Genomic DNA, 24842 nt, shown 5'->3' on the forward strand with positions numbered 1-24842 from the left:
TGCCCTTATCAGGATATCGTCCATTTTCTTTGAAGAAGAATCATCATTTCGGCCATTACCTTGGTAAAGACCCGGGGTGCCGTGGACAATTCAACCGGCATCGTCTGAAACTGATAGTGACAGTTCTGTACCACGAACCTGAGGTACCCTTAGTGAGAAGGGCAAATTGGGACATGGAGGAAGCATCCCTGATGTCCTGGGACACCATATAGTCCCCTTCTTCCTGGTTCGCCATCACTGCTCTGAGTGACTCCATCTTGATTTGAACCTTTGTATGTAAGTGTTCAAATATTTCAGATTTAGAATAGGTCTCACCGAGCCGTCTGGCTTCAGTACCACAATATAGTGTGGAATAATACCCCTTTCCTTGTTGTAGGAGGAGTACTTTGATTATCACCTGCTGGGAATACAGCTTGTGAATTGTTTCCAATACTGCCTCCCTGTCGGAGGGAGACGTTGGTAAAGCAGACTTCAGGAACCTGCGAGGGGGAGACGTCTCGAATTTCCAATCTTTACCCCTGGGATACTACTTGTAGGATCCAGGGGTCCTGTACGGCCCCAGCGTCATGCTGAGGACTTGGCAGAAGCGGTGGAAGGCTTCTGTTCCTGGGAATGGGCTGCCTGCTGCAGTCTTCTTCCCTTTCCTCTATCCCTGGGCAGATATGACTGGCCTTTTGCCCGCTTGCCCTTATGGGGACGAAAGGACGGAGGCTGAAAAGACGGTGTCTTTTTCTGCTGAGATGTGACTTAGGGTAAAAAAGGTGGATTTTCCAGCTGTTGCCGTGGCCACCAGGTCCGATGGACCGACCCCAAATAACTCCTCCCCTTTATACGGCAATACTTCCATGTGCCGTTTGGAATCTGCATCACCTGACCACTGTCGTGTCCATAAACATCTTCTGGCAGATATGGACATCGCACTTACTCTTGATGCCAGAGTGCAAATATCTCTCTGTGCTCTATAGTCAATAAAATACTGTCCCTGTCAAGGGTATCAATATTTTCAGTCAGGGAATCCGACCAAGCCACCCCAGCGCTGCACATCCAGGCTGAGGCGATAGCTGGTCGCAGTATAACACCAGTATGTGTGTATATACTTTTTAGGATATTTTCCAGCCTCCTATCAGCTGGCTCCTTGAGGGCGGCCGTATCTGGAGACGGTAACGCCACTTGTTTTGATAAGCGTGTGAGCGCCTTATCCACCCTAAGGGGTGTTTCCCAACGCGCCCTAACTTCTGGCGGGAAAGGGTATACCGCCAATAATTTTCTATCGGGGGAAACCCACGCATCATCACACACTTCATTTAATTTATCTGATTCAGGAAAAACTACATGTAGTTTTTTCACACCCACATAATACCCTTTTTTGTGGTACTTGTAGTATCAGAAATATGCAACACCTCCTTCATTGCCCTTAACATGTAACGTGTGGCCCTAAAGGAAAATACGTTTGTTTCTTTACCGTCGACACTGGAGTCAGTGTCCGTGTCTGTGTCTATGTCGACCGACTGAGGTAAATGGGCGTTTTAAAGCCCCTGACGGTGTTTGAGACGCCTGGACAGGTACTAATTTGTTTGCCGGCCGTCTCATGTCGTCAACCGACCTTGAAGCGTGTTGACATTATCACGTAATTCCTTAAATAAGCCATCCGTTCCGGTGTCGACTCCCTAGAGAGTGACATCACCATTACAGGCAATTGCTCCGCCTCCTCACCAACATCGTCCTCATACATGTCGACACACACGTACCGACACACAGCACACACACAGGGAATGCTCTGATAGAGGACAGGACCCCACTAGCCCTTTGGGGAGACAGAGGGAGAGTTTGCCAGCACACACCAAAACGCTATAATTATACAGGGACAACCTTTATATAAGTGTTTTCCCTTATAGCATCTTAATATATAATCATATCGCCAAATAAGTGCCCCCCCTCTCTGTTTTAACCCTGTTTCTGTAGTGCAGTGCAGGGGAGAGCCTGGGAGCCTTCCCACCAGCAGTTCTGTGAGGGAAAATGGCGCTGTGTGCTGAGGAGATAGGCCCCGCCCCCTATTCCGGCGGGCTCTTCTCCCGGTTTTTCTGAGACCTGGCAGGGGTGAAATACATCCATATAGCCTCAGGGACTATATGTGATGTATTCTTTTTAGCCAGAAAAGGTATTAACATTGCTGCCCAGGGCGCCCCCCCCCAGCGCCCTGCACCCTCAGTGACCGTTGGTGTGAAGTGTGCTGAGAGCAATGGCGCACAGCTGCAGTGCTGTGCGCTACCTCATGAAGACTGAAAAGCCTTCAGCCGCCGGTTTCTGGACCTCTTCTTACTTCGGCATCTGCAAGGGGGTCGGCGGCGCGGCTCCGGTGACCCATCCAGGCTGTACCTGTGATCGTCCCTCTGGAGCTAGTGTCCAGTAGCCTAAGAAGCAAATCCATCCTGCACGCAGGTGAGTTCACTTCTTCTCCCCTAGGTCCCTCGTTGCAGTGAGCCTGTTGCCAGCAGGACTCACTGAAAATAAGAAACCTATCAAAACTTTTACTCTAAGCAGCTCTTTATGAGAGCCACCTAGATTGCACCCTGCTCGGACGGGCACAAAAACCTAACTGAGGCTTGGAGGAGGGTCATAGGGGGAGGAGCCAGTGCACACCACCTGATCCTAAAGCTTTTACTTTTGTGCCCCGTCTCCTGCGGAGCCGCTATTCCCCATGGTCCTGACGGAGTCCCAGCATCCACTAGGACGTCAGAGAAAAAGAGCTGTGGTTGCTACTTTTTACACAGATATACAATACAAGTGTGGCCTTTCAAATTACGAGAGTCAGACTCAGACATGCACACAGGCATACCAAATCAGTTGTGCTTACGAGTGACATCACTATGTCACTGCAAGTGTTAGTCACCTGTCTCCGTGGCTCTCTTGGCATAGCGGTATCGCTGATGGTTACCATAGCTATGAGCTAGAGTTTGATTTGTGCAAAGGACAAGTTGTTTTGAAAAACAATTTTGAATACTTTTCGGTTATCAAGTTTATGCTTGATATACTGTATGTTATACAGTGAAAGTCTTATTTTATTACACAATGCGACTTGTGCAGTACACATTGTTCAGCAGGTGTAGATCATCAATTTCTGCAGTGTGCTCACACAACGCTAACTTGCTTTACAAATGAATGCTGGGCCCCAGGATTGCTGTGTAAAGTGATCACACACTGTATTTAATAATGACAACACAGAAAAAGATCTGCTTGCATTGAACTGATTGTGCGTCTCCGACACACACAACCAGCAATCCTTTATATGCATCACTATGCGAATAGGGTGCATATCTGTTTACGAAATGCTAGGTTAGTGATTTCCAGGAAAACACTAACATAGCATTTCCTATGCAGATACATTCACATTCTCACACTGAATATAGGCATGCTACATATAATTTTAATCAGCAGAGTTCGCTTATGCATTCTATTTGCATAGTGATGCTTATAAGACGCATTTACAGCAAAGACACCCGAAGTTAACAGAACTGCCAGGGAACTGACGGATCACTCATGCCAGGCATCTTGCGGTGCATGCACAATGCGAACATTCCTTACAAATGAACGTGCCCCCAACCAAAGCCAGCATAAGCCACTTATTTACATAGTATACTGGCCGCGTTGTGTTTGTCATTTACTAAGCAGTACACCCAGTCCGTGAATTCACATATCTCACGGGGTGGGATTGGGGGTGAGGGAGGCTGCCTTTTAGTGCAATGAGAAGGCCCGGGAAGAAGTACAGTGAACAGTGTCTCATAAAAGAGAACACTCTCGTAAAGCTGCGCTTGCTACTTTTTACACAGATATACAATACAGTTAAGTGTCATTTTCATTGGGGTATAGATGCACGCTATCAGCTCAAAGCAAAAAAAAAAAAAAAAAAAAAAAAAAACTTTGCGCTTATACTGGTACTGTAGTGCTGTAAGTGATCATGAGTGCCCCAGCCATATACAGTACTGTATAAGCATAGCATTATTGCGTCACTTCCACTGCAAAATAGCAAGATCCGAAAACACAGCACAAGTCACGGTGTGTACAGAAATGAGATTTGTAATGTAAAATATACAGTACATCATGAGTGCTCATTGCAATTTTTCTTTATAGTGCTTCGTGTCCAAACTATCGCTGATTGTAATTTTTTTATAGAGCTATTTAGAACTTTGAACTGTACTTCTCTTTGTATGAGTCAGACACCGAGCAAATCTTTTTCTGTTTACACATTTCTACTTAATGTAAGGATCATTTCATACAGTGCACCTGGGGAGCTTTCAGTAAGGCATGTTTTCACTGGGTGCCTGCAGTTCCTGTGATTTCATAGTCGGCCCTGCAGGATTACTGTATTAAAAAGGACCACTGTATTTACTGTGCACTGGCCCACTTGTCAGGGACTGCTACATTGTACAGTATTCTGTAGTCCCATATCCATACGCTGCTATTCAGCCCCTTAATGTAGTTTTCATTAGTAAAGCAATCGCCACCCAGTGGTAAAGCTGTGCATTGCATGCGGTGGATCCTCTGGCGCAGGCATGTCCAAACTGCAGCCTTCCAGCTGTTGAGAAACGACACATCCCAACATGCCCTGACATAGCTTTAGCATTCTGACAGCAAAATTGTGTCAGGGCATGCTGGGATATGTAGTTTCTCAACAGCTGGAGGGCTGCAGTTTGGACATGCCTGCTCTAGCGCCTTATCAACCTGCACTATCTATATCGTGTGACTAGGACGCCTGTATGTTGCAAAGGCAGCAACGATTAGCATGCCTACATCTGTAATTCATCTAGAGATTCTTACAGTAAAATAGTCTGCAATGTGTTATATAAACTAATTGCAAGAGAGATCACCCAACCGGAACCTTCCAACAACATACGAGTGCGTGCTGTGGTAGGCAGTGCATGTAGGAGAGACGAGATACATAGGATATTCCGGCAGTCTGGTTGTCGGTAAAAATAAGAATTTACTTACCGATAATTCTATTTCTCGTAGTCCGTAGTGGATGCTGGGGACTCCGTCAGGACCATGGGGAATAGCGGCTCAGCAGGAGACAGGGCACAAAAAGTAAGCTTTTAGGATCACATGGTGTGTACCGGCTCCTCCCCCTATGACCCTCCTCCAAGCCTCAGTTAGGTACTGTGCCCGGACGAGCGTACACAATAAGGAAGGATATTGAACCCCGGGTAAGACTCATACCAGCCACACCAATCACACCGTATAACTTGTGATCTGAACCCAGTTAACAGTATGACAAACGTAGGAGCCTCTGAACAGACGGCTCACAACAAATAACAGCCCGATTTTTTTGTAACAATAACTATGTACAAGTATTGCAGACAATCCGCACTTGGGATGGGCGCCCAGCATCCACTACGGACTACGAGAAATAGAATTATCGGTAAGTAAATTCTTATTTTCTCTAACGTCCTAAGTGGATGCTGGGGACTCCGTCAGGACCATGGGGATTATACCAAAGCTCCCAAACGGGCGGGAGAGTGCGGATGACTCTGCAGCACCGAATGAGAGAACTCAAGGTCCTCCTCAGCCAGGGTATCAAATTTGTAGAATTTTGCAAACGTGTTTGCCCCTGACCAAGTAGCAGCTCGGCAGAGTTGTAATGCCGAGACTCCCCGGGCAGCCGCCCAGGATGAGCCCCCTTTCCTTGTGGAATGGGCCTTGACAGATTTAGGTTGTGGCAAGCCTGCCACAGAATGTGCAAGTTGAATTGTGCTACAAATCCAACGAGCAATCGTCTGCTTAGAAGCAGGAGCACCCATCTTGTTGGGTGCATACAATATAAGCAGTGAGTCAGACTTTCTGACTCCAGCCGTCCTGGAATTATATATATATATATATATATATATATATATATATATATATATATATATATATATATATATATATATATATATATATATATATATATATATATTTTTTTTTTTTTTTTTCAGAGCCCTGACAACGTCTAGCAACTTGGAGTCCTCCAAGTCCCTAGTAGCCGCAGGCCCACAATAGGTTGTTTCAGGTGAAACGCTGACACCACTTTAGGAAGAAACTGGGGACGAGTCCGCAGTTCTGCCCTGTCCGAATGGAAAATCAAATATGGGCTTTTGTAAGACAAAGCCGCCAATTCTGACAATCGCCTGGCCGAGGCCAGGGCCAACAGCATGGTCACTTTCCAAGTGAGATATTTCAAATCCACAGATTTGAGCGGTTCAAACCAATATGATTTGAGGAATCCCAACACTACGTTGAGATTCCACGGTGCCACTGGAGGCACAAAAGGGGCTGTATATGCAATACTCCCTTGACAAATGTCTGGACTTCAGGAACTGAAGCCAATTCTTTCTGGAAGAAAATCTACAGGGCCGAAACTTGAACCTTAATGGACCCCAATTTGAGGCTCATAGACACTCCTGTTTGCAGGAAGTGCAGAAATCGACCGAGTTGAAATTTCTTCGTGGGGCCTTCCTGGCCTCACCCACGCAACATATTTTCACCACATGTGGTGATAACGTTGTGCGGTCACCTCCTTCCTGGCTTTGACCAGGGTAGGTATGACCTCTTCCGGAATGCCTTTTCCCTTAGGATCCGGCGTTCAACCGCCATGCCGTCAAACGCAGCCGCGGTAAGTCTTGGAACAGACATGGTACTTGCTGAAGCAAGTCCCTTCTTAGTTCCCGAGGCCATTAGTCCTCTGTGAGCATCTCTTGAAATTCCGGGTACCAAGTCCCTCTTGGCCAATCCGGAGCCACGAGTATAGTTCTTACTCCTCTATGTCTTATAATTCTCAATACCTTGGTTATGAAAAGCAGAGGAGGGAACACATACACCGACTGTTACACCCACGGTGTTACCAGGACATCCACAGCTATCGCCTGAAGGTCTCGTGACCTGGCGCAATACCTGTCCCGTTTTTTGTTCGGGCGGGACGCCATCATGTCCACCTTTGGTCTTTCCCAACGGTTCACAATCATGCGGAAAACTTCCCGATGAAGTTCCCACTCTCCCGGGTGGAGGTCGTGCCTGCTGAGGAAGTCTGCTTCCCAGTCGTCCACTCCCGGAATGAACACTGCTGACAGTGCTATCACATGATTTTCCGCCTAGCGAAAAATCCTTGCAGTTTTGCCACTGCCCTCCTGCTTCTTGTGCCGCCCTTTCTGTTTACGTGGGCGACTGCCGTGATGTTATCCCACTGGATCAATACCGGCTGACCTTGAAGCAGAGGTCTTGCTAAGTTTAGAGCATTATAAATTTGCTCTTAGCTCCAGTATATTTATGTGGAGAGAATTCTCCAGACTTGATCACACTCCCTGGAAATTTTTTCCCTGTGTGACTGCTCCCCAGCCTCTCAGGCTAGCCTCCGTGGTCACCAGCATCCAATCCTGAATGCCGAATCTGCGGCCCTCTAGAAGATGAGCACTCTGTAATCACCACAGGAGAGACACCCTTGTCCTTGGATATAGGGTTATCCCCTGATGCATCTGAAGATGCGATCCGGACCATTTGTCCAGCAGATCCCACTGAAGAGTTCTTGCGTGAAATCTGCCGAATGGAATCGCTTCGTAATAAGCCACCATTTTTACCAGGACTCTTGTGCAATGATGCACTGACACTTTTCCTGGTTTTAGGAGGATCCCGATTAGCTCGGATAACTCCCTGGCTTTCTCCTCTGGGAGAAACACCTTTTTCTGGACTGTGTCCAGAATCATCCCTAGGACCAGCAGACGTGTCGTTGGAACAACTGCGGTTTTGGAATATTTAGAATCCACCCGTGTTGTCGTAGAACTACTTGAGATAGTGCTACTCCGACCTCCAACTGTTCTCTGGACCTTGTTATTATCAGGAGGTCGTCCATTTTCTTTGAAGACGAATCCTCATTTCGGTCATTACCTTGGTAAAGACCCGGGGTGCCGTGGACAATCCAACGGCATCGTCTGAAACTGATAGTGACAGTTCTGTACCACGAACCTGAGGTACCCTCGGTGAGATAAGCAAATTTTGGGACATGGAGGTAAGCATCCCTGATGTCCCGGGACACCATATAGTCCCCTTCTTCCCGGTTCGCTATCACTGCTCTGAGTGACTCCATCTGGATTTGAACTTTTTTAAGTGTTCAAATATTTCAGATTTAGAATAGGTCTCACCTAGCCTTCTGGCTTCAGTACCACCATATAATGTGGAATAATACCCCTTTCTTTGTTGTAGGAGGGGTAATTTTATTATCACCTGCTGGGAATACAGCTTGTGAATTGTTTTCAATACTGCCTCCCTGTCGGAGGGAGACATTGGTACAGCAGACTACAGGAACCTGCGAGGGGGAAACGTCTCGACATTCCAATCTGTACCCCTTGGATACTACTTGTAGGATCCAGGGGTCCTGTACGGTCCCAGCGTCATGCTGAGAACTTGGTAGAAGCGTTGGAGGGCTTCTGTTCCTGGGAATGGGCTGCCTGCTGCAGTCTTCTTCCCTTTCCTCTATCCCTGGACAGATATGACTCTTATAGGGACGAAAGGACTGAGGCTGAAAAGATGGTGTCTTTTTCTGCAGAGATGTGACTTAGGGTAAAAAACGGTGGATTTTCCAGCAGTTGCCGTGGCCACCAGGTCCCATGGACCGACCCCAAATAACTCCTCCCCTTTATACGGCAATACATCTTTGTGCCGTTTGGAATCTGCATCACCCGACCACTGTCGTGTCCATAAACATCTTCTTGCAGATATGGACATCGCATTTACTCTTGATGCCAGAGTGCAAATAACCCTCTGCGCATCTCGCATATATAGAAATGCATCCTTTAAATGCTCTATAGTCAATAAAATACTGTCCCTGTCAAGGGTATCAATATTTTTAGTCAGGGAATCCGACCAAGCCACCTCAGCTCTGCACATCCAGGCTGAGGCGATCGCTGGTCGCAGTATAACACCAGCATGTGTGTGTATACTTTTTAGGATATTTTCCAGCCTCCTATCAGCTGGCTCCTTAAGTACGGCCCTATCTGTAGATGGTACCGCCACTTGTTCTGATAAGCGTGTGAGCGCCTTATCCACCCTAAGGGGTGTTTCCCAACGCGCCCTATCTTCTGGCGGGAAAGGGTATACCGCCAATAATTTTCTATCGGGGGAAACCCACGCATCATCACACACTTCATTTAATTTATCTGATTCAGGAAAAACTACAGGTAGTTTTTTCACATCCCACATAATACCCTTTTTTGTGGTACTTGTAGTATCAGAAATATGTAACACCTCCTTCATTGCCCTTAACGTGTGGCCCTAAAGGAAAATACGTTTGTTTCTTCACCGTCGACACTGAAATCAGTGTCCGTGTCTGGGTCTGTGTCGACCGACTGAGGTAAATGGGCGTTTTACAGCCCCTGACGGTGTTTGAGACGCCTGGACAGGTACTAATTTGTTCGCCGGCCGTCTCATGTCGTCAACCGGCTTGCAGCGTGTTGATATTATCACGTAATTCCATAAATAAGCCATCCATTCCGGTGTCGACTCCCTAGAGAGTGACATCACCATTACAGGCAATTTGCTCCGCCTCCTCACCAACATTTTCCTCATACATGTCGACACACACGTACCGACATACAGCACACACATAGGGAATGCTCTGATAGAGGACAGGACCCACTAGCCCCTTGGGGAGACAGAGGGAGAGTTTGCCAGCACACACCAAAACGCTATAATTATACAGGGACAACCTTTATATAAGTGTTCCTCCCTTATAGCATTTAATATATATTCATATCGCCAAATCAGTGCCCCCCCTCTCTGTTTTAACCCTGTTTCTGTAGTGCAGTGCAGGGGAGAGCATGGGAGCCTTCCCACCAGCATTTCTGTGAGGGAAAATGGCGCTGTGTGCTGAGGAGAATAGGCCCCGCCCCCTTTTCGGCGGGCTTCTTCTCCGGAGTTTGTGATATCTGGCAGGGGTTAAATACATCCATATAGCCTCAAGGGCTATATGTGATGTATTTTTCGCCATACAGGTATTATACATTGCTGCCCAGGGCGCCCCCCCCCGCGCCCTGCACCCTCCGTGACCGCTGTGTGAAGTGTGCTGACAACAATGGCGCACAGCTCAAGTGCTGTGCGCTACCTGATGAAGACTGAAAGTCTTCTGCCGCCTGGTTCCGGACCTCTTCAATCTTCAGCAACTGCAAGGGGGGTCGGCGGCGCGGCTCCGGGACGAACCCCAGGGCGAGACCTGTGTTCCGACTCCCTCTGGAGCTAATGGTGTCCAGTAGCCTAAGAAGCCAATCCATCCTGCACGCAGGTGAGTTCACTTCTCTCCCCTAAGTCCCTCGATGCAGTGAGCCAGCAGGACTCACTGAAAATAAAGAACCTAAAAAATTTTTCTAAGCAACTCTTTAAGAGAGCCACCTAGATTGCACCCTGCTCGGACGGGCACAAAAACCTAACTGAGGCTTGGAGGAGGGTCATAGGGGGAGGAGCCAGTACACACCATGTGATCCTAAAAGCTTACTTTTTGAGCCCTGTCTCCAGCGGAGCCGCTATTCCCCATGGTCCCGACGGAGTCCCCAGCATCCACTTAGGACGTTAGAGAAATGTCGGATGTCGGGATTCCGGCGACTGTCTCTTGAACGTTGGGATCCCGACAGCCTATTATTGACTGCATCCTGGATATCATATTACAAAGCTTGTAATATGATATAAGAAGAGTGTTATACAACCTACCGCCATGATTCCCCGTCATGCCACACCAAGCAGTCATATACGGGGCCAGGATCACTGTATTTTTTTTCAAATGTATTTAGGATTTCTACTTGGTTTTGTACATCTTCTTTCAGCAATTTTCCCATCTGAAAAAAAAAAATGTCAAGACAAAAAAAAAAAATACAAACTTCAAATCACAAATGAAGTACTATATTCTATTGGCATTAAGTCAAGCAATTGTATTTCTAACCTGAGTTTGAGGGTTGGAAGTTGTGTCCATCTCGTCCTGTCTCCTGCAGGCTTCTGCAACTACAGCTCTATGGATGGGATCCCACAACTTCTCTTTTCGCTCCTTCTACAGTAATTTAAAACAAAAACTACGTTTTTAGGTCCCATTTCACATATACTCCATTATTACATGTTTAGAAGAAACACCCGTTAAAAACAACACTAATATACTCTTATAAAAACACAATTCTGAATTAAATGTAAACAATCAGCAGTTAAAAAAAACAAAAAAACAAAACAGAACAAAAACACAGGATTTTGGTACTACCTATAAATCCCACTCTCTCTCATCCATAGGAGACACTGGATTTCAATACAATGGGGTATAGATGGGGTGATCAGGCGAGCCGGCACCTTAAAAAAAATTTTTTTTTTTTTACTGTGTGACAGGCTCCACCCCCTCTGTACCCCTCCCCAGACCAGTTAAGAAACTGTGCCAGAGGAGGGACAGCAACAAGACACACAGAGGAGGAGGTAAGCAAGACTTCCCTATATAGACATATCCGTAAATAGGAACATCAGAAACACACAGATTTATTTTATCTACACATAAACATACAAAACAAGGCAAAAAAAATAGGAACACAAGGAAACCTTGCAACCAGCTCCTAGGTACACCCAGCAATCCGGAACCACAAGGGCAACCAGGGACAAAACACACCGCTGGAAAAGAGCAGCGCATGGTAGGCGCCCACCAGCATCCCTTATGGACTCAAAGAAAAGGATTTATCGGTCAATACCATAATCCTGTTTTCTCTCTCATCCATAGGGGACGCTGGAGTTCAATACCACGGGGACGTCCCAGAGCTCCCCAAATTGGCGGGAGAGTGCTGAGAATTCTGGAAAATACACCGCTAGCCCAAGACTCGAGGCCACAACCGAGAGTACTTTGAAGCGTGACAACAGTACGTCAGGCAACCTAAGATGTGGTATGACTCAAAGGCAAACGATGCAGAGACCCATCAACTAATAGAAAGAGGCGACACAGACACCAGGATCGGCCGAGAAATACAGAGACTAGGATCCGCCGAGAAAACAGGATAACTGGGATACATATATCGCACAGATAGCCCTGCCAGCGAGCTGATATCATGTCAAGGCTGGAAAGGCAGTTATCGAAACAAAGGTGGAGCCATCATGGCTACACAAAGACTGAACAGTACTCAAATAGAAAATGAAATACCGTGCCCTGAAAGACAGATAGACTGCAGAGTCTAGCCAGAAAGATTGCAACAGTGCAATATCAAACGAGATCCAAATGAGTAAGACGGAAGATTGAAGCCCAACAACACCCTGAACAAACAGCTCAGTGTCTGGCCGAACACGCTATAGAGAAGACAGACAAGCGAGTCTTTACCTGAAAGAAATGCATGCAGAGACCTGCTGCTAACAATCTGGAAAAATGGAAAAGTTGCAATTAACACCCAAGAGTATGCACCCCAGGCAACATATGCCGTCCGACAATACAGTAATGCCTGGACAAAAGACAGCCTGCGTCCACAGATACGGTAAAGTAACCACCACGGAATGCCATATTTCCCTCCTTGGAAAGTACTCCAGTATGTCGCCTAAAATGAGAGACCCAACATGCGGAGCCACCAGAGTTCCATGCGGTGAACAGCCAAGCCGCCAAAGATGGGTGCCAGAAACTAGCCCAAACGCAGAGGCAACATCCCAGGGTTGCGCGCGATAAGGATCAGCAGATCTGCAAGGCTAGACAAAAGAATAAGAACTAAACAGTCATATTGTTTTGTATACTGCATGAGTAAATAGGAAAGGAGCTGAAAAGTTAATTGACGCCTAAGCTAACTGGCAAGACAACAGAGCAGACCAGGCCACCCTTGTTATCGCTCCACACTAGAGCAGATACAAATGAGGAGGACCCCACTGGTCCACTACCTGTTAGAACGTTTGCATAGAAAAACACCACTCTCACCCCTCTACTTTACATGAGAAGCGTGTTTTTCTATACAAAAGTTGTCTGTTTCAAAGACTATTGCCGGTAAGTCAACCTGTGGAGAAAAACCAAAGGTGGTATATCACAATCTGTCGATCCCTTACTCTTATAAGTATGCTACATTAGAGGAGTGGATCACAATCTGCTTATTACTGCTCCTAAGAGTATGTTACAGAAGAGTGTAGTCTGACCGGACTTAGATGACCCACTCTCGAAAAAAGAGCAATGAGACTCAACACCATTCAAGTAATCAAGTAGTTCAATGGGTAGTTTAGAATTCTGGGGAAATACCTGCACTGGTCCAGATAGACCAAGCGGGTTGTACAACCAGAACGGGGGGAAATTCGTGACTGAGGAAATTGGACCAGCTTGTGGAGGAGGAAATCCAGTCCCTGTGAAAATGTACATCCATAGGGAAAATCCCCAGAATCGAAAAAGGCCCTACGGGAAAGTCCTAATTTAGGCCGACTAACGCTCACAAAAGTAGAAAGCACCGACTGAGCCGAAGGACCCAGCCAAGTGAACCACCTTATGCTCAAGGAGTTTATCCAATGGAGTCTACACGTTCAGAACAAAATCACTGTGCGCTTTGAGAGCCGAGGAAAGCATCACTCAAGAGAATTAAACAAATCTCTCTCCTGAAGAGATCTATAGGAATAGGTAATCTAGGAAAGGGATGAAGCCTACAACTCGAGGTCACAGATGAGCAACTCCTGTGACCATGTATAACGCCCCTTGAGCAGGGTGTCAACGGAAAATACGTATTAAACTAGAAGATGACAAGGACTACAAACCCAAGTTACTGAAGAAGAATCTTTCAGAAGGGAACAAGGAGGAAAAAGTCCAAGTATATGTAGGGAAACCCCTTACACAACGTCTAAACTAGGATGTAAACTCTAAGATTCAGACGAGACTGTGACCTTAACACAGCTCCCTATAACGCTTGGGGTTCCTGATAAGGTTATCCTGAATTTTTTTTTTTTTTAAACAACCCTGGTATGTTACCTGAAGGCTTGGAGTCTGAAATAGTGCCATAAGACTCAGGACCTTTGGCGCCAACAGACTGGAATGGCAGTGATGAGAGAAGCCAGGCTGCTAAAACTCGACTATCCCGTACCTGTAAGTAATTGAGATATACGACTCACGAATGTGGTAGTCCTAAACCTAAGTGTGAAAAAAGAAAGAGTCAGGAGACCAGTTAAGATGGCAGGTATTGCTATTTACCCTGGGAATCTACCCAGATAATCCGAGCGTGCGTGCGTGTGTGTGTGTGTGTGTGTGTGTGTGTGTGTGTGTGTGTGTGTGTGTGTGTATATATATATATATATATGTATCTCTATCTATCTATCTATATCTCTATCTATCTATATATCATTCTTTGACTCAGTACTTTCAACAGACAACAAGTATAAAAATGTCTTACCTATGTAAAAGTGTACCCTCCACATGGACGCCAATCACCAGAAGACAGGACCTCTTCCGGTGACTGCAGAGTCAATAAAGGTGGCACTGAAACGTTATGAACTAAGCCTACCACAGCCGTGATTTTTTTCGTGTCCAGGAGTGCCGCGCTTGGAGGTATTGTAATCACATGTTGTGTGAGGGCACCCGGACCAGTAATAATAGTACATGGAAAGCCAAGCCATACAGGAATTTTTATTACATACATATTCACACACTTGACGGGTGGTAAGTGTGTGTACTTAAATGTGTTCTCACATTGTTAAGTTGTCCTCAAGACGGGGAAGTGGTCCCTGAAACGTTGACCTCACTTGATTACAGTATTTGTTTTTTCACCAGCCTCTGAGTGCCGCCTCTAATTTTGGACATCTAGCATTAAGGACGTGTTCCCTGGGGAAGGCACCAGAGCAAGTTACACTCCTTTGGGGAGGCCGCCTTTTTGCAGATCATACAAAGATTAGCAACAGGGTAGAAACACCGGGAGGGGTAAACAAATGATTGATGACCTAGCTAGGCTTGAGAAATGGTCAAGAGCATGGCAACTACAGTTCAATGCTAAAAAATGCAAAATGATGCACTTGGGTCTCAAAAACCCAAATGCTAAATATAGTATTAAGGGTACTATAATGGAAACTACTGAGGAGGAAAGGGAATTAGAAGTCACTATTTCAAGTGACTTAAAGGCAGGACAGCAATGCAACAAAGCAATGAGAAAGGAAAATCAGATGCTTGGTTGCATAGGGAGAGGAATCAGTAGCAGGAAAAAAATAAGAATTTACTTACCGATAATTCTTTTTCTCATAGTCCGTAGTGGATGCTGGGACTTCCGTAAGGACCATGGGGAATAGCGGCTCCGCAGGAGACTGGGCACAAAAAGTAAAAGCTTTAGACTAGCTGGTGTGCACTGGCTCCTCCCCCTATGACCCTCCTCCAAGCCTCAGTTAGGATACTGTGCCCGGACGAGCGTACATAATAAGGAAGGATTTTGAATCCCGGGAAAGACTCATACCAGCCACACCAATCACACTGTACAACCTGTGATCTGAACCCAGTTAACAGTATGATAAACGTAGGAGCCTCTGAAAAGATGGCTCACAACAATAAACAACCCGATTTTTTTGTAACAATAACTATATACAAGTATTGCAGACAATCCGCACTTGGGATGGGCGCCCAGCATCCACTACGGACTATGAGAAATAGAATTATCGGTAAGTAAATTCTTATTTTCTCTGACGTCCTAGTGGATGCTGGGACTTCCGTAAGGACCATGGGGATTATACCAAAGCTCCCAAACGGGCGGGTGAGTGCGGATGACTCTGCAGCACCGAATGAGAGAACTCCAGGTCCTCCTCAGCCAGGGTATCGAATTTGTAAAATTTTGCAAACGTGTTTGCCCCTGACCAAGTAGCTACTCGGCAAAGTTGTAAAGCCGAGACCCCTCGGGCAGCCGCCCAAGATGAGCCCACTTTTCTTGTGGAATGGGCTTTAACAGATTTTGGCTGTGGCAGTCCTGCCACAGAATGTGCAAGCTGAATTGTACTACAAATCCAACGAGCAATCGTCTGCTTAGAAGCAGGAGCACCCAGCTTGTTGGGTGCATACAGGATAAACAGCGAGTCAGATTTTCTGACTCCAGCCGTCCTGGAAACATATATTTTCAGGGCCCTGACTACGTCCAACAACTTGGAGTCCTCCAAGTCCCTAGTAGCCGCAGGCACCACAATAGGTTGGTTCATGTGAAACGCTGAAACCACCTTAGGGAGAAATTGAGGACGAGTCCTCAATTCTGCCCTGTCTGAATGAAAAATTAGGTAAGGGCTTTTATATGACAAAGCCGCCATTTCTGAGACACGCCTGGCTGACGCCAGAGCTAACAGCATGACCACCTTCCATGTGAGATATTTTAATTCCACAGTGGTGAGTGGTTCAAACCAATGTGATTTTAGGAACCCTAAAACTACATTGAGATCCCAAGGTGCCACTGGTGGCACAAAAGGAGGTTGTATATGCAGTACCCCCTTGACAAACGTCTGAACTTCAGGCAATGAAGCCAGTTCTTTCTGGAAGAAGATCGACAGGGCCGAAATTTGAACCTTAATGGATCCTAATTTTAGGCCCATAGACAGTCCTGCTTGCAGGAAATGCAGGAAACGACCCAGTTGAAATTCCTCTGTGGGGGCCTTCTTAGCCTCACACCAGGAAACATATTTTCGCCAAATGCGGTGATAATGTTTCGCAGTTACATCCTTCCTGGCTTTGATCAGGGTAGGGATGACTTCATCTGGAATGCCTTTTTCCATCAGGATCCGGCGTTCAACCGCCATGCCGTCAAACGCAGCCGCGGTAAGTCTTGGAACAGACAAGGTCCCTGCTGGAGCAGGTCCTTTCTTAGGTAGAGGCCACGGGTCCTCCGTGAGCATCTCTTGCAGTTCCGGGTACCAAGTTCTTCTTGGCCAATCCGGAGCCACGAGTATAGTCTTCACTCCTCTCCTTCTTATGATTCTCAGTACTTTTGGAATGAGAGGCAGAGGAGGGAACACATACACCGACTGGTACACCCACGGTGTTACCAGAGCGTCCACCGCTATTGCCTGAGGGTCCCTTGACCTGGCGCAATATCTGTCCAGTTTTTTGTTGAGACGGGACGCCATCATGTCCACCTTTGGTTTTTCCCAACGGTTTACAATCACTTGAAAGACTTCTGGGTGAAGTCCCCACTCCCCCGGGTGGAGGTCGTGTCTGCTGAGGAAGTCTGCTTCCCAGTTGTCCACTCCCGGAATGAACACTGCTGACAGTGCCACCACATGATTTTCCGCCCAGCGAAGAATCCTTGCAGCTTCTGCCATTGCCCTCCTGCTTCTTGTGCCGCCCTGTCTGTTGACGTGGGCGACTGCCGTGATGTTGTCCGATTGGATCAATACCGACTGACCCTGAAGCAGAGGCCTTGCTTGACTTAGGGCATTGTAAATGGCCCTTAGTTCCAGGATATTTATGTGAAGAGACGTTTCCATGCTTGACCACAAGCCCTGGAAATTTCTTCCCTGTGTGACTGCTCCCCAGCCTCTCAGGCTGGCATCGGTGGTCACCAGCATCCAATCCTGAACTCCGAATCTGCGGCCCTCTAGAAGATGAGCACTCTGTAACCACCACAGGAGAGACACCCTTGTCCTTGGAGATAGGGTTATCCGCTGATGCATCTGAAGATGCGATCCGGACCATTTGTCCAGCAGATCCCACTGAAAAGTTCTTGCATGGAATCTTCCGAATGGAATCGCTTCGTAAGAAGCCACCATTTTTCCCAGGACTCTCGTGCATTGATGCACTGACACTTGGCCTGGTTTTAGGAGTTTCCTGACTAGCTCGGATAACTCCCTGGCCTTCTCCTCCGGGAGAAACACCTTTTTCTGGACTGTGTCCAGAATCATCCCCAGGAACAGTAGACGTGTTGTTGGAATCAGCTGTGATTTTGGGATATTTAGGATCCACCCGTGCTGACGTAGCACTACCTGAGATAGTGCTACTCCGACCTCTAACTGTTCCCTGGACCTTGCCCTTATCAGGAGATCGTCCAAGTAAGGGATAATTAAGACGCCTTTTCTTCGAAGAAGAATCATCATTTCGGCCATTACCTTGGTAAAGACCCGTGGTGAATCCAAACGGCAGCGTCTGAAACTGATAATGACAGTTTTGTACCACAAACCTGAGGTACCCTTGGTGAGAAGGGTAGATTGGGACATGGAGATAAGCATCTTTGATGTCCAGAGACACCATATAGTCCCCTTCTTCCAGGTTCGCTATCACTGCTCTGAGTGACTCCATCTTGAATTTGAACCTTTTTATGTAAGTGTTCAAGGATTTTAGATTTAAAATTGGTCTCACCGAGCCGTCCGGCTTCGGTACCACAAACAGCGTGGAATAATACCCCTTTCCCTGTTGTAGGAGGGGTACCTTGATTATCACCTGCTGGGAATACAGCTTGTGAATAGCTTCCACTACCGCCTCCCTGTCGGAGGGAGACGTTGGTAGAGCAGACTTCAGGAACCGGCGAGGGGGAGACGTCTCGAATTCCAATTTGTACCCCTGTGATACTACCTGCAGGATCCAGGGGTCCACTTGCGAGTGAGCCCACTGCGCGCTGAAATTCTTGAGACGGCCCCCCACCGTGCCTGAGTCCGCTTGTAAGGCCCCAGCGTCATGCTGAAGACTTGGCAGAAGCGGGGGAGGGCTTCTGCTCCTGTGAAGAGGCTGCCTGGTGCAGTCTTTTTCCCCTTCCTCTGCCCCGGGGCAGAAATGAGTGGCCTTTTGCCCGCTTGCCCTTATGGGAACGAAAGGACTGAGTTTGAAAAGAAGGTGTCTTTTTCTGCTGAGAGGTGACCTGGGGTAAAAAGGTGGATTTTCCAGCCGTTGCTGTGGCCACCAGGTCCGATAGACCGACCCCAAATAACTCCTCCCCTTTATACAGCAATACTTCCATATGTCGTTTGGAATCCGCATCACCTGACCACTGTCGCGTCCATAACGCTCTTCTGGCAGAAATGGACATCGCACTCACTCTAGATGCCAGGGTGCAAATATCCCTCTGTGCATCTCGCATATATAGTAATGCATCCTTTAAATGCTCTATAGTTAATAATATACTGTCCCTATCCAGGGTATCAATATTTTCAGTCAGGGAATCCGACCAAGCCACTCCAGCACTGCACATCCAGGCTGAGGCGATTGCTGGTCGCAGTATAACACCAGTATGTGTGTATATACCTTTTAGGATATTTTCCAGCCTTCTATCAGCTGGTTCCTTAAGGGCGGCCGTATCGGGAGACGGTAACGCCACTTGTTTTGATAAGCGTGTGAGCGCCTTATCTACCCTAGGGGGTGTTTCCCAAAGCGCCCTGGCGGGAAAGGGTATAGTGCCAATAATTTATTAGAAATCAGCAGTTTTTTATCGGGGGAAAACCACGCTTTATCACACACCTCATTTAATTCATCTGATTCAGGAAAAACTACTGGTAGTTTTTTCACACCCCACATAATACCCTTTTTTGTGGTACTTGTAGTGTCAGAAATATTCAATGCCTCCTTCATTGCCGTGATCATGTAACGTGTGGCCCTACTGGACATTACGTTTGTCTCCTCACCGTCGACACTGGATTCAGTATCCGTGTCTGGGTCTGTGTCGACCATCTGAGGTAACGGGCGTTTTAGCGCCCCCGACGGTGTCTGAGACGCCTGAACAGGCACTAATTGATTTGCCGGCTGTCTCATGTCAACAGTTTTTTGCAAAGTGCTGACACTGTCACGTAATTCTTTAAATACGACCATCCAGTCAGGTGTCGACTCTCTAGGGGGTGACATCACTAACACAGGCAATTGCTCTGCTTCCACATCATTTTCCTCCTCATACATGTCGACACAATCGTACCGACACCCAGCACACACACAGGGAATGCTCTGAAAGAGGACAGGACCCCACGAGCCCTTTGGGGAGACAGAGGGAGAGTTTGCCAGCACACACCAGAGCGCTATATATATTATAATATATATATATATATATATATATATATATATATATATATATATATATATATATATATATATATATATATATATATACACACACACACAGGGATAACCTTATGTAAGTGTTACTCCCTTTATAGCTGCTGTTTTATATTAGCTGCCAATAGTGCCCCCCCTCTCTTGTTTTACCCTGATTCTGTAGCAGGACTGCAGGGGAGAGTCTGGGAGCCTTCCTTCCAGCGGAACTGTGAGGGAAAATGGCGCTTGTGTGCTGAGGAGATAGGCTCCGCCCCCTTCACGGCGGCCTTTTCTCCCGCTTTTTTTTTTTTTAGGAAAACTGGCAGGGGTGAAATGCATCCATATAGCCCAGGAGCTATATGTGATGTATTTCTTTAGCCATATAAGGTTTAAACATGTTTTATTGCGTCTCAGGGCGCTCCCCCCCAGCGCCCTGCACCCTCAGTGACCGGAGTGTGAAGTGTGCTGAGAGCAATGGCGCACAGCTGCAGTGCTGTGCGCTACCTTATCTGAAGACAGGAACGTCTTCTGCCGCCGATTTCTCCGGACCTCTTCGCTCTTCTGGCTCTGTAAGGGGGCCGGCGGCGCGGCTCCGGGACCCATCCAGGCTGAACCTGTGATCGTCCCTCTGGAGCTAATGTCCAGTAGCCAAGAAGCCCAATCCACTCTGCACGCAGGTGAGTTCGCTTCTTCTCCCCTTAGTCCCACGATGCAGTGAGCCTGTTGCCAGCAGGACTCACTGAAAATAAAAAAACTATTTAAACTTTTACTTCTAAGCAGCTCAGGAGAGCCACCTAGCATGCACCCTTCTCGTTCGGGCACAAAAATCTAACTGAGGCTTGGAGGAGGGTCATAGGGGGAGGAGCCAGTGCACACCAGCTAGTCTAAAGCTTTTACTTTTTGTGCCCAGTCTCCTGCGGAGCCGCTATTCCCCATGGTCCTTACGGAAGTCCCAGCATCCACTAGGACGTCAGAGAAAAGAAGTAATAATGCCACTGTATATGTCATTGGTACGGCCTCATCTGGAATACTGTGTTCAGTTCTGGAGACCATATCTCCAAAAGGATATAAATACATTAGAGAGTGTACAAAGAAGGGCAACTAAAATGGTGCATGGCCTACATCTCAAAACTTACCCGGAAAGGCTAAAAGATCTTAACATGTGTAGTTTGGAGGAGAGAAGGGAAGGAGGGGGGACGACATTACACAAACTTTCAAATATACCAAGGGTTTTAACAAAGTTCGGTAGGGAAACATTCTTCAAAGGAAGAGAAGTATTAGAACTTGAGGACATACACTGAAACTGGAGGGGAGGCAGGTTCAGGGGAAATTTAAGGAAAAATTACTTCACAGAAATTAGGATTTTGGTACTTACCGATAAATCCCTTTCTCCGATTCCACAGGGGCCACTGGAGCGTAGTTACAATGGGGAAATAGTAGGCAGTAATTGGGAGCTGGCACTTTAAAATTCTCACACTGTGGCTAGCTCCTCCCCTACTATCTCCCCTCCAAGCCAGTCTACGTAAAAGTGTGCCCGAGGAGAGCTGTAATAAACAAACCGTAAGGTAGAGGAGGTTAATGACGCCCTGTAACCCAGGATAACACAAACCCAACCTGGAACAGAACCTAACCAACAACCGGCTAGCCCGAACTCAACAAGCAGTCATATTGTGATCTGCAAACCGTTAAGCAAAAAACAAGGAGGAACAGCGCTGGGCGGGCGTCCAGTGGCCCCTGTGGAATCGGAGAAAGGGATTTATCGGTAAGTACCAAAATCCTGATTTCTCCTTCATCCACTAGGGGCCACTGGAGCGAAGTTACAATGGGGACGTCCCAGAGCTCCCAGAACGGGTGGGAGAGCGCTGAGAGTTCTGTAAAACCACTCGGCCAAACAGATGCAGAGGCCGCAAAAGTGTCAAACTGTAGAATTTGACAAACATATGACGGCCGGACCAAGTAGCCGCCCGACCTAAAGTATTCATGGAGACCCCACGGGCAGCTGCCCACGAAGGTCCCACCACGCACGTTAAGTGCGCTGAAATGGAAAACGGAGGCTCCCGAGCAACCGCCAAGAAGACTGTCTGATGGTCAGATGTATACAACAGCCCAGCATATGCTGGGACCCTGGCTATTTAGTACGGGAGCATCGTACAGAATAAAGAAGAAAAAACCCTTCGTCGAATAGCCTAAGACCTCTGTAGAGAAAGTCAGCGAGCCCTGACAACAGTCAAAGAGGACTGAAAAACACTAGTGTCAGATTTATATGAAAAACGGACATGCCCTTTGGGAGAAACGACCGCTGAGGCCGAAGCTCAGCCGGGGGAGTTGCTAATAGAGTACTCCCTGAAAGAGAGCCCGAACTTACGGGCGCCAGGCTAATTTCTTTTGGAAGAAAACCGAAAAAGGCAGGGACCGAAAATTCAGGTCAATGTGGTTTGAAGCGCTGCGGAGCAAAACCTCCCAGAGAAACCAAAGATTACGGCTGAATGGTAACTGAAAGAAGGGGAAAACCCCCTTTTATCCTTATTATGTCCCATACAGCTTTCCAAAAGTGGCAAAAGCGAGAAGAGGTAACAGACTTCTGAAATCGGGGCCTAGTAGGCCTAACCGAACTAGGGAACTCCTCCCTTCTGAGGGCTCGTGAACAGTCACACGGTTAAATGAAACCAGTGTAAGATTGAACAAAGAACAGGACCCTGTTGAAGTAGACAGTCCAGTCGAGGTAGGAGCCAAGGCTCCTCTACCGACAACAGTTGTAGCCGTATCTTCAAGTCATGGGTGGCCCAACCAGAGCCACCGAGAGGACTAGCACGCATATTCTCCTCCTGTGTTACCGAAAGTGAGGTAGAAATAGAAAAGGAGGCAGGATAGAATAACCAGAAACTCCCAGGAGCCCTGAGAGCATCCTCGGCTACTGCCACCAGAGCTCACGTCGGCGAGTAGTAAAGGGTTAAAGAGTCAGTCAGAACGCCCTGAGGTCGATTCGAAATCTCCGCCCACAGCAGACCAGCTGACAAAACTCCGGGGAATGTTCCCTCACCCAGGAGTCTGACCTGGTGGCCTGATCTGGAAAGAAGATTGTGGTCCCCCGCTCAGAGGGGAATGTAGGCGACCACTCATTGCGTCGCAGCTTGACTGAAGAAATAGAGCACCTGGTACCGAGGAAGGAAAAATCCTCCGACGGACCCTGTTGAGAAAACGTTTATGAGGAGCATAAATCGGATCTTCAGAAGCCACGTAATGTACAGAGTGGGATAGTAGCAGTAGATTGTCCCATTAGGGAACCAACGTCAACCCCTTGAAAAAGAGTTATTCTGTGATCTTCCTGAACCCTGTGGGAGCGGAAGAGAGACCGAAAGAAAAGGACTTACAGTGAAAATGAGAATCCTGTAATGCGACTGAGTAAAGCCCGATGAGGAAACCCAACGGAAATCAGTAAACAGGCATCCCTGAAGACCAGGGACGCGTAAAACTCCCTTTCTTGTTCAACTAGCAATCACAGACTGAAAGGATTCTAAGGCCAGAATAGGCCTGGCCGAGCCAACTGGCTTCGGAACGTGAAAAGAAAACAAAGGCCTGAGAACTGTCCCGAATAAGCTTCACCCCCCTCCTCATACCTTATACATGTAAAGAATCCTCCCTGCACAGCCAGGAGAGGAAAGGAGCCTTCAGTGGCCCGGGGAGCGGGGGACTGTGGAGCGGCGTCTCGTCATGCTGCAGCGGCTGGGGAGCGGAGAAAGCCCGCCGTACAGAGCGGGAGTTAGCTCCGCCCCCTCTGCTTCGGCGCCAAATTCAAATCCGCTGTATAGTAAGCGGAAAGCGCCCATGCATCCCCCGGCCGCCTGTATGCTGCGGCAGTGGAGCGATGTGCGGCCGGGGAGCGGAAACCCTGAGCCCGCCGAACGGAGCGGGAGTTAGCTCCGCCCCCCTGCTCCGGTCACTTTCAAATTAAAACCGCACTATCATCCGGCTGCCTGTAAGTGTGTATGCTGCGGCCGGGGAGAGTGTGTCCTTTGCTGGAATCGAACCCTAGCTCGTGGGCATCGTAACCATAGGTGTTACCACTCTGCCATGAGAGCTATGCTAATTATTACACAGATATATGATATATGTAAATGTATCACCCGGCTGCCTGTATGCTGCAGCCGGGGAGTGAAGAGCGCGGAGCCCGCTTACAGAGCGGGCTGAAGCTCCGCCCCCCACATAATGGCGCCAATTTCAAATTAGTAAGCCTTTTATGCACTCCAGCCTGTCTGACTGGAGAGTATAGGGGAGCCTGTCCATCCATGTATTAAAACACTGAAACTGAAAAATGTAAAAACATACATCAGTCTGGAGGGGGAGGGGGGGAGATTGTACTCACCGCTTCCTTCCGTCAGGCGTTTCGACCCAGCGGCCCCGACACGCGCCGCACGCAGCGGTGTCCGGCCATTTTTGATACTCACCGCTGCCATGCTGCCGGAATCTTCTGCTGGATGGAGTGGCCCCGACACGCGCCGCACGCAGCGGTGTCCGGCCAACTCAGGAGAGCTCAGTGTCTCCCTCAGCCGGGGCCCATCCCGAGCCGCACGCAGCTGTGATGGGACCCCGCCGGCAGCTCCCGCGGTGCAGACTGGCAGTGGCAGAGCTGCCAGTCTGTGAGTGTGTGAAAGAAAAATAAAATAAAGAAAAAAGAAAAAATTCTTCAGCTAAACCCAAGTGAACCAGCTACCTCGGGCACTAAACTAAGACTAAGACTGGCTTGGAGGGGAGATAGTAGGGGAGGAGCTAGCCACAGTGTGAGAATTTTAAAGTGCCAGCTCCCAATTACTGCCTACTATTTCCCCATTGTAACTACGCTCCAGTGGCCCCTAGTGGATGAAGGAGAAAGGGTAGTGGATAAGTGGAATAGCCTCCCATC

The 24842-nt window shown here is 47.7% G+C and overlaps 1 protein-coding gene across 2 annotated transcripts in view; it reads right to left on the minus strand.

The window, feature by feature from the left end:
- Positions 1 to 24842, minus strand: part of TPP2 (tripeptidyl peptidase 2) — a 329315-nt gene that overhangs the window by 209376 nt on the left and 95097 nt on the right. For both annotated transcript variants that reach the window (XM_063953225.1, XM_063953224.1), the window contains exons 4-5: positions 10949 to 11053; positions 10720 to 10844 (exon numbers count right to left, since the gene is read on the minus strand). In XM_063953225.1, the coding sequence (XP_063809295.1) occupies positions 10720 to 10844; positions 10949 to 11053 (230 nt within the window). The remainder of the gene's footprint in view (positions 1 to 10719; positions 10845 to 10948; positions 11054 to 24842) is intronic.

This window comes from Pseudophryne corroboree, chromosome 2 (genome assembly GCF_028390025.1).
Source record: "Pseudophryne corroboree isolate aPseCor3 chromosome 2, aPseCor3.hap2, whole genome shotgun sequence".
Taxonomy (NCBI): Eukaryota; Metazoa; Chordata; class Amphibia; order Anura; family Myobatrachidae; genus Pseudophryne; species Pseudophryne corroboree.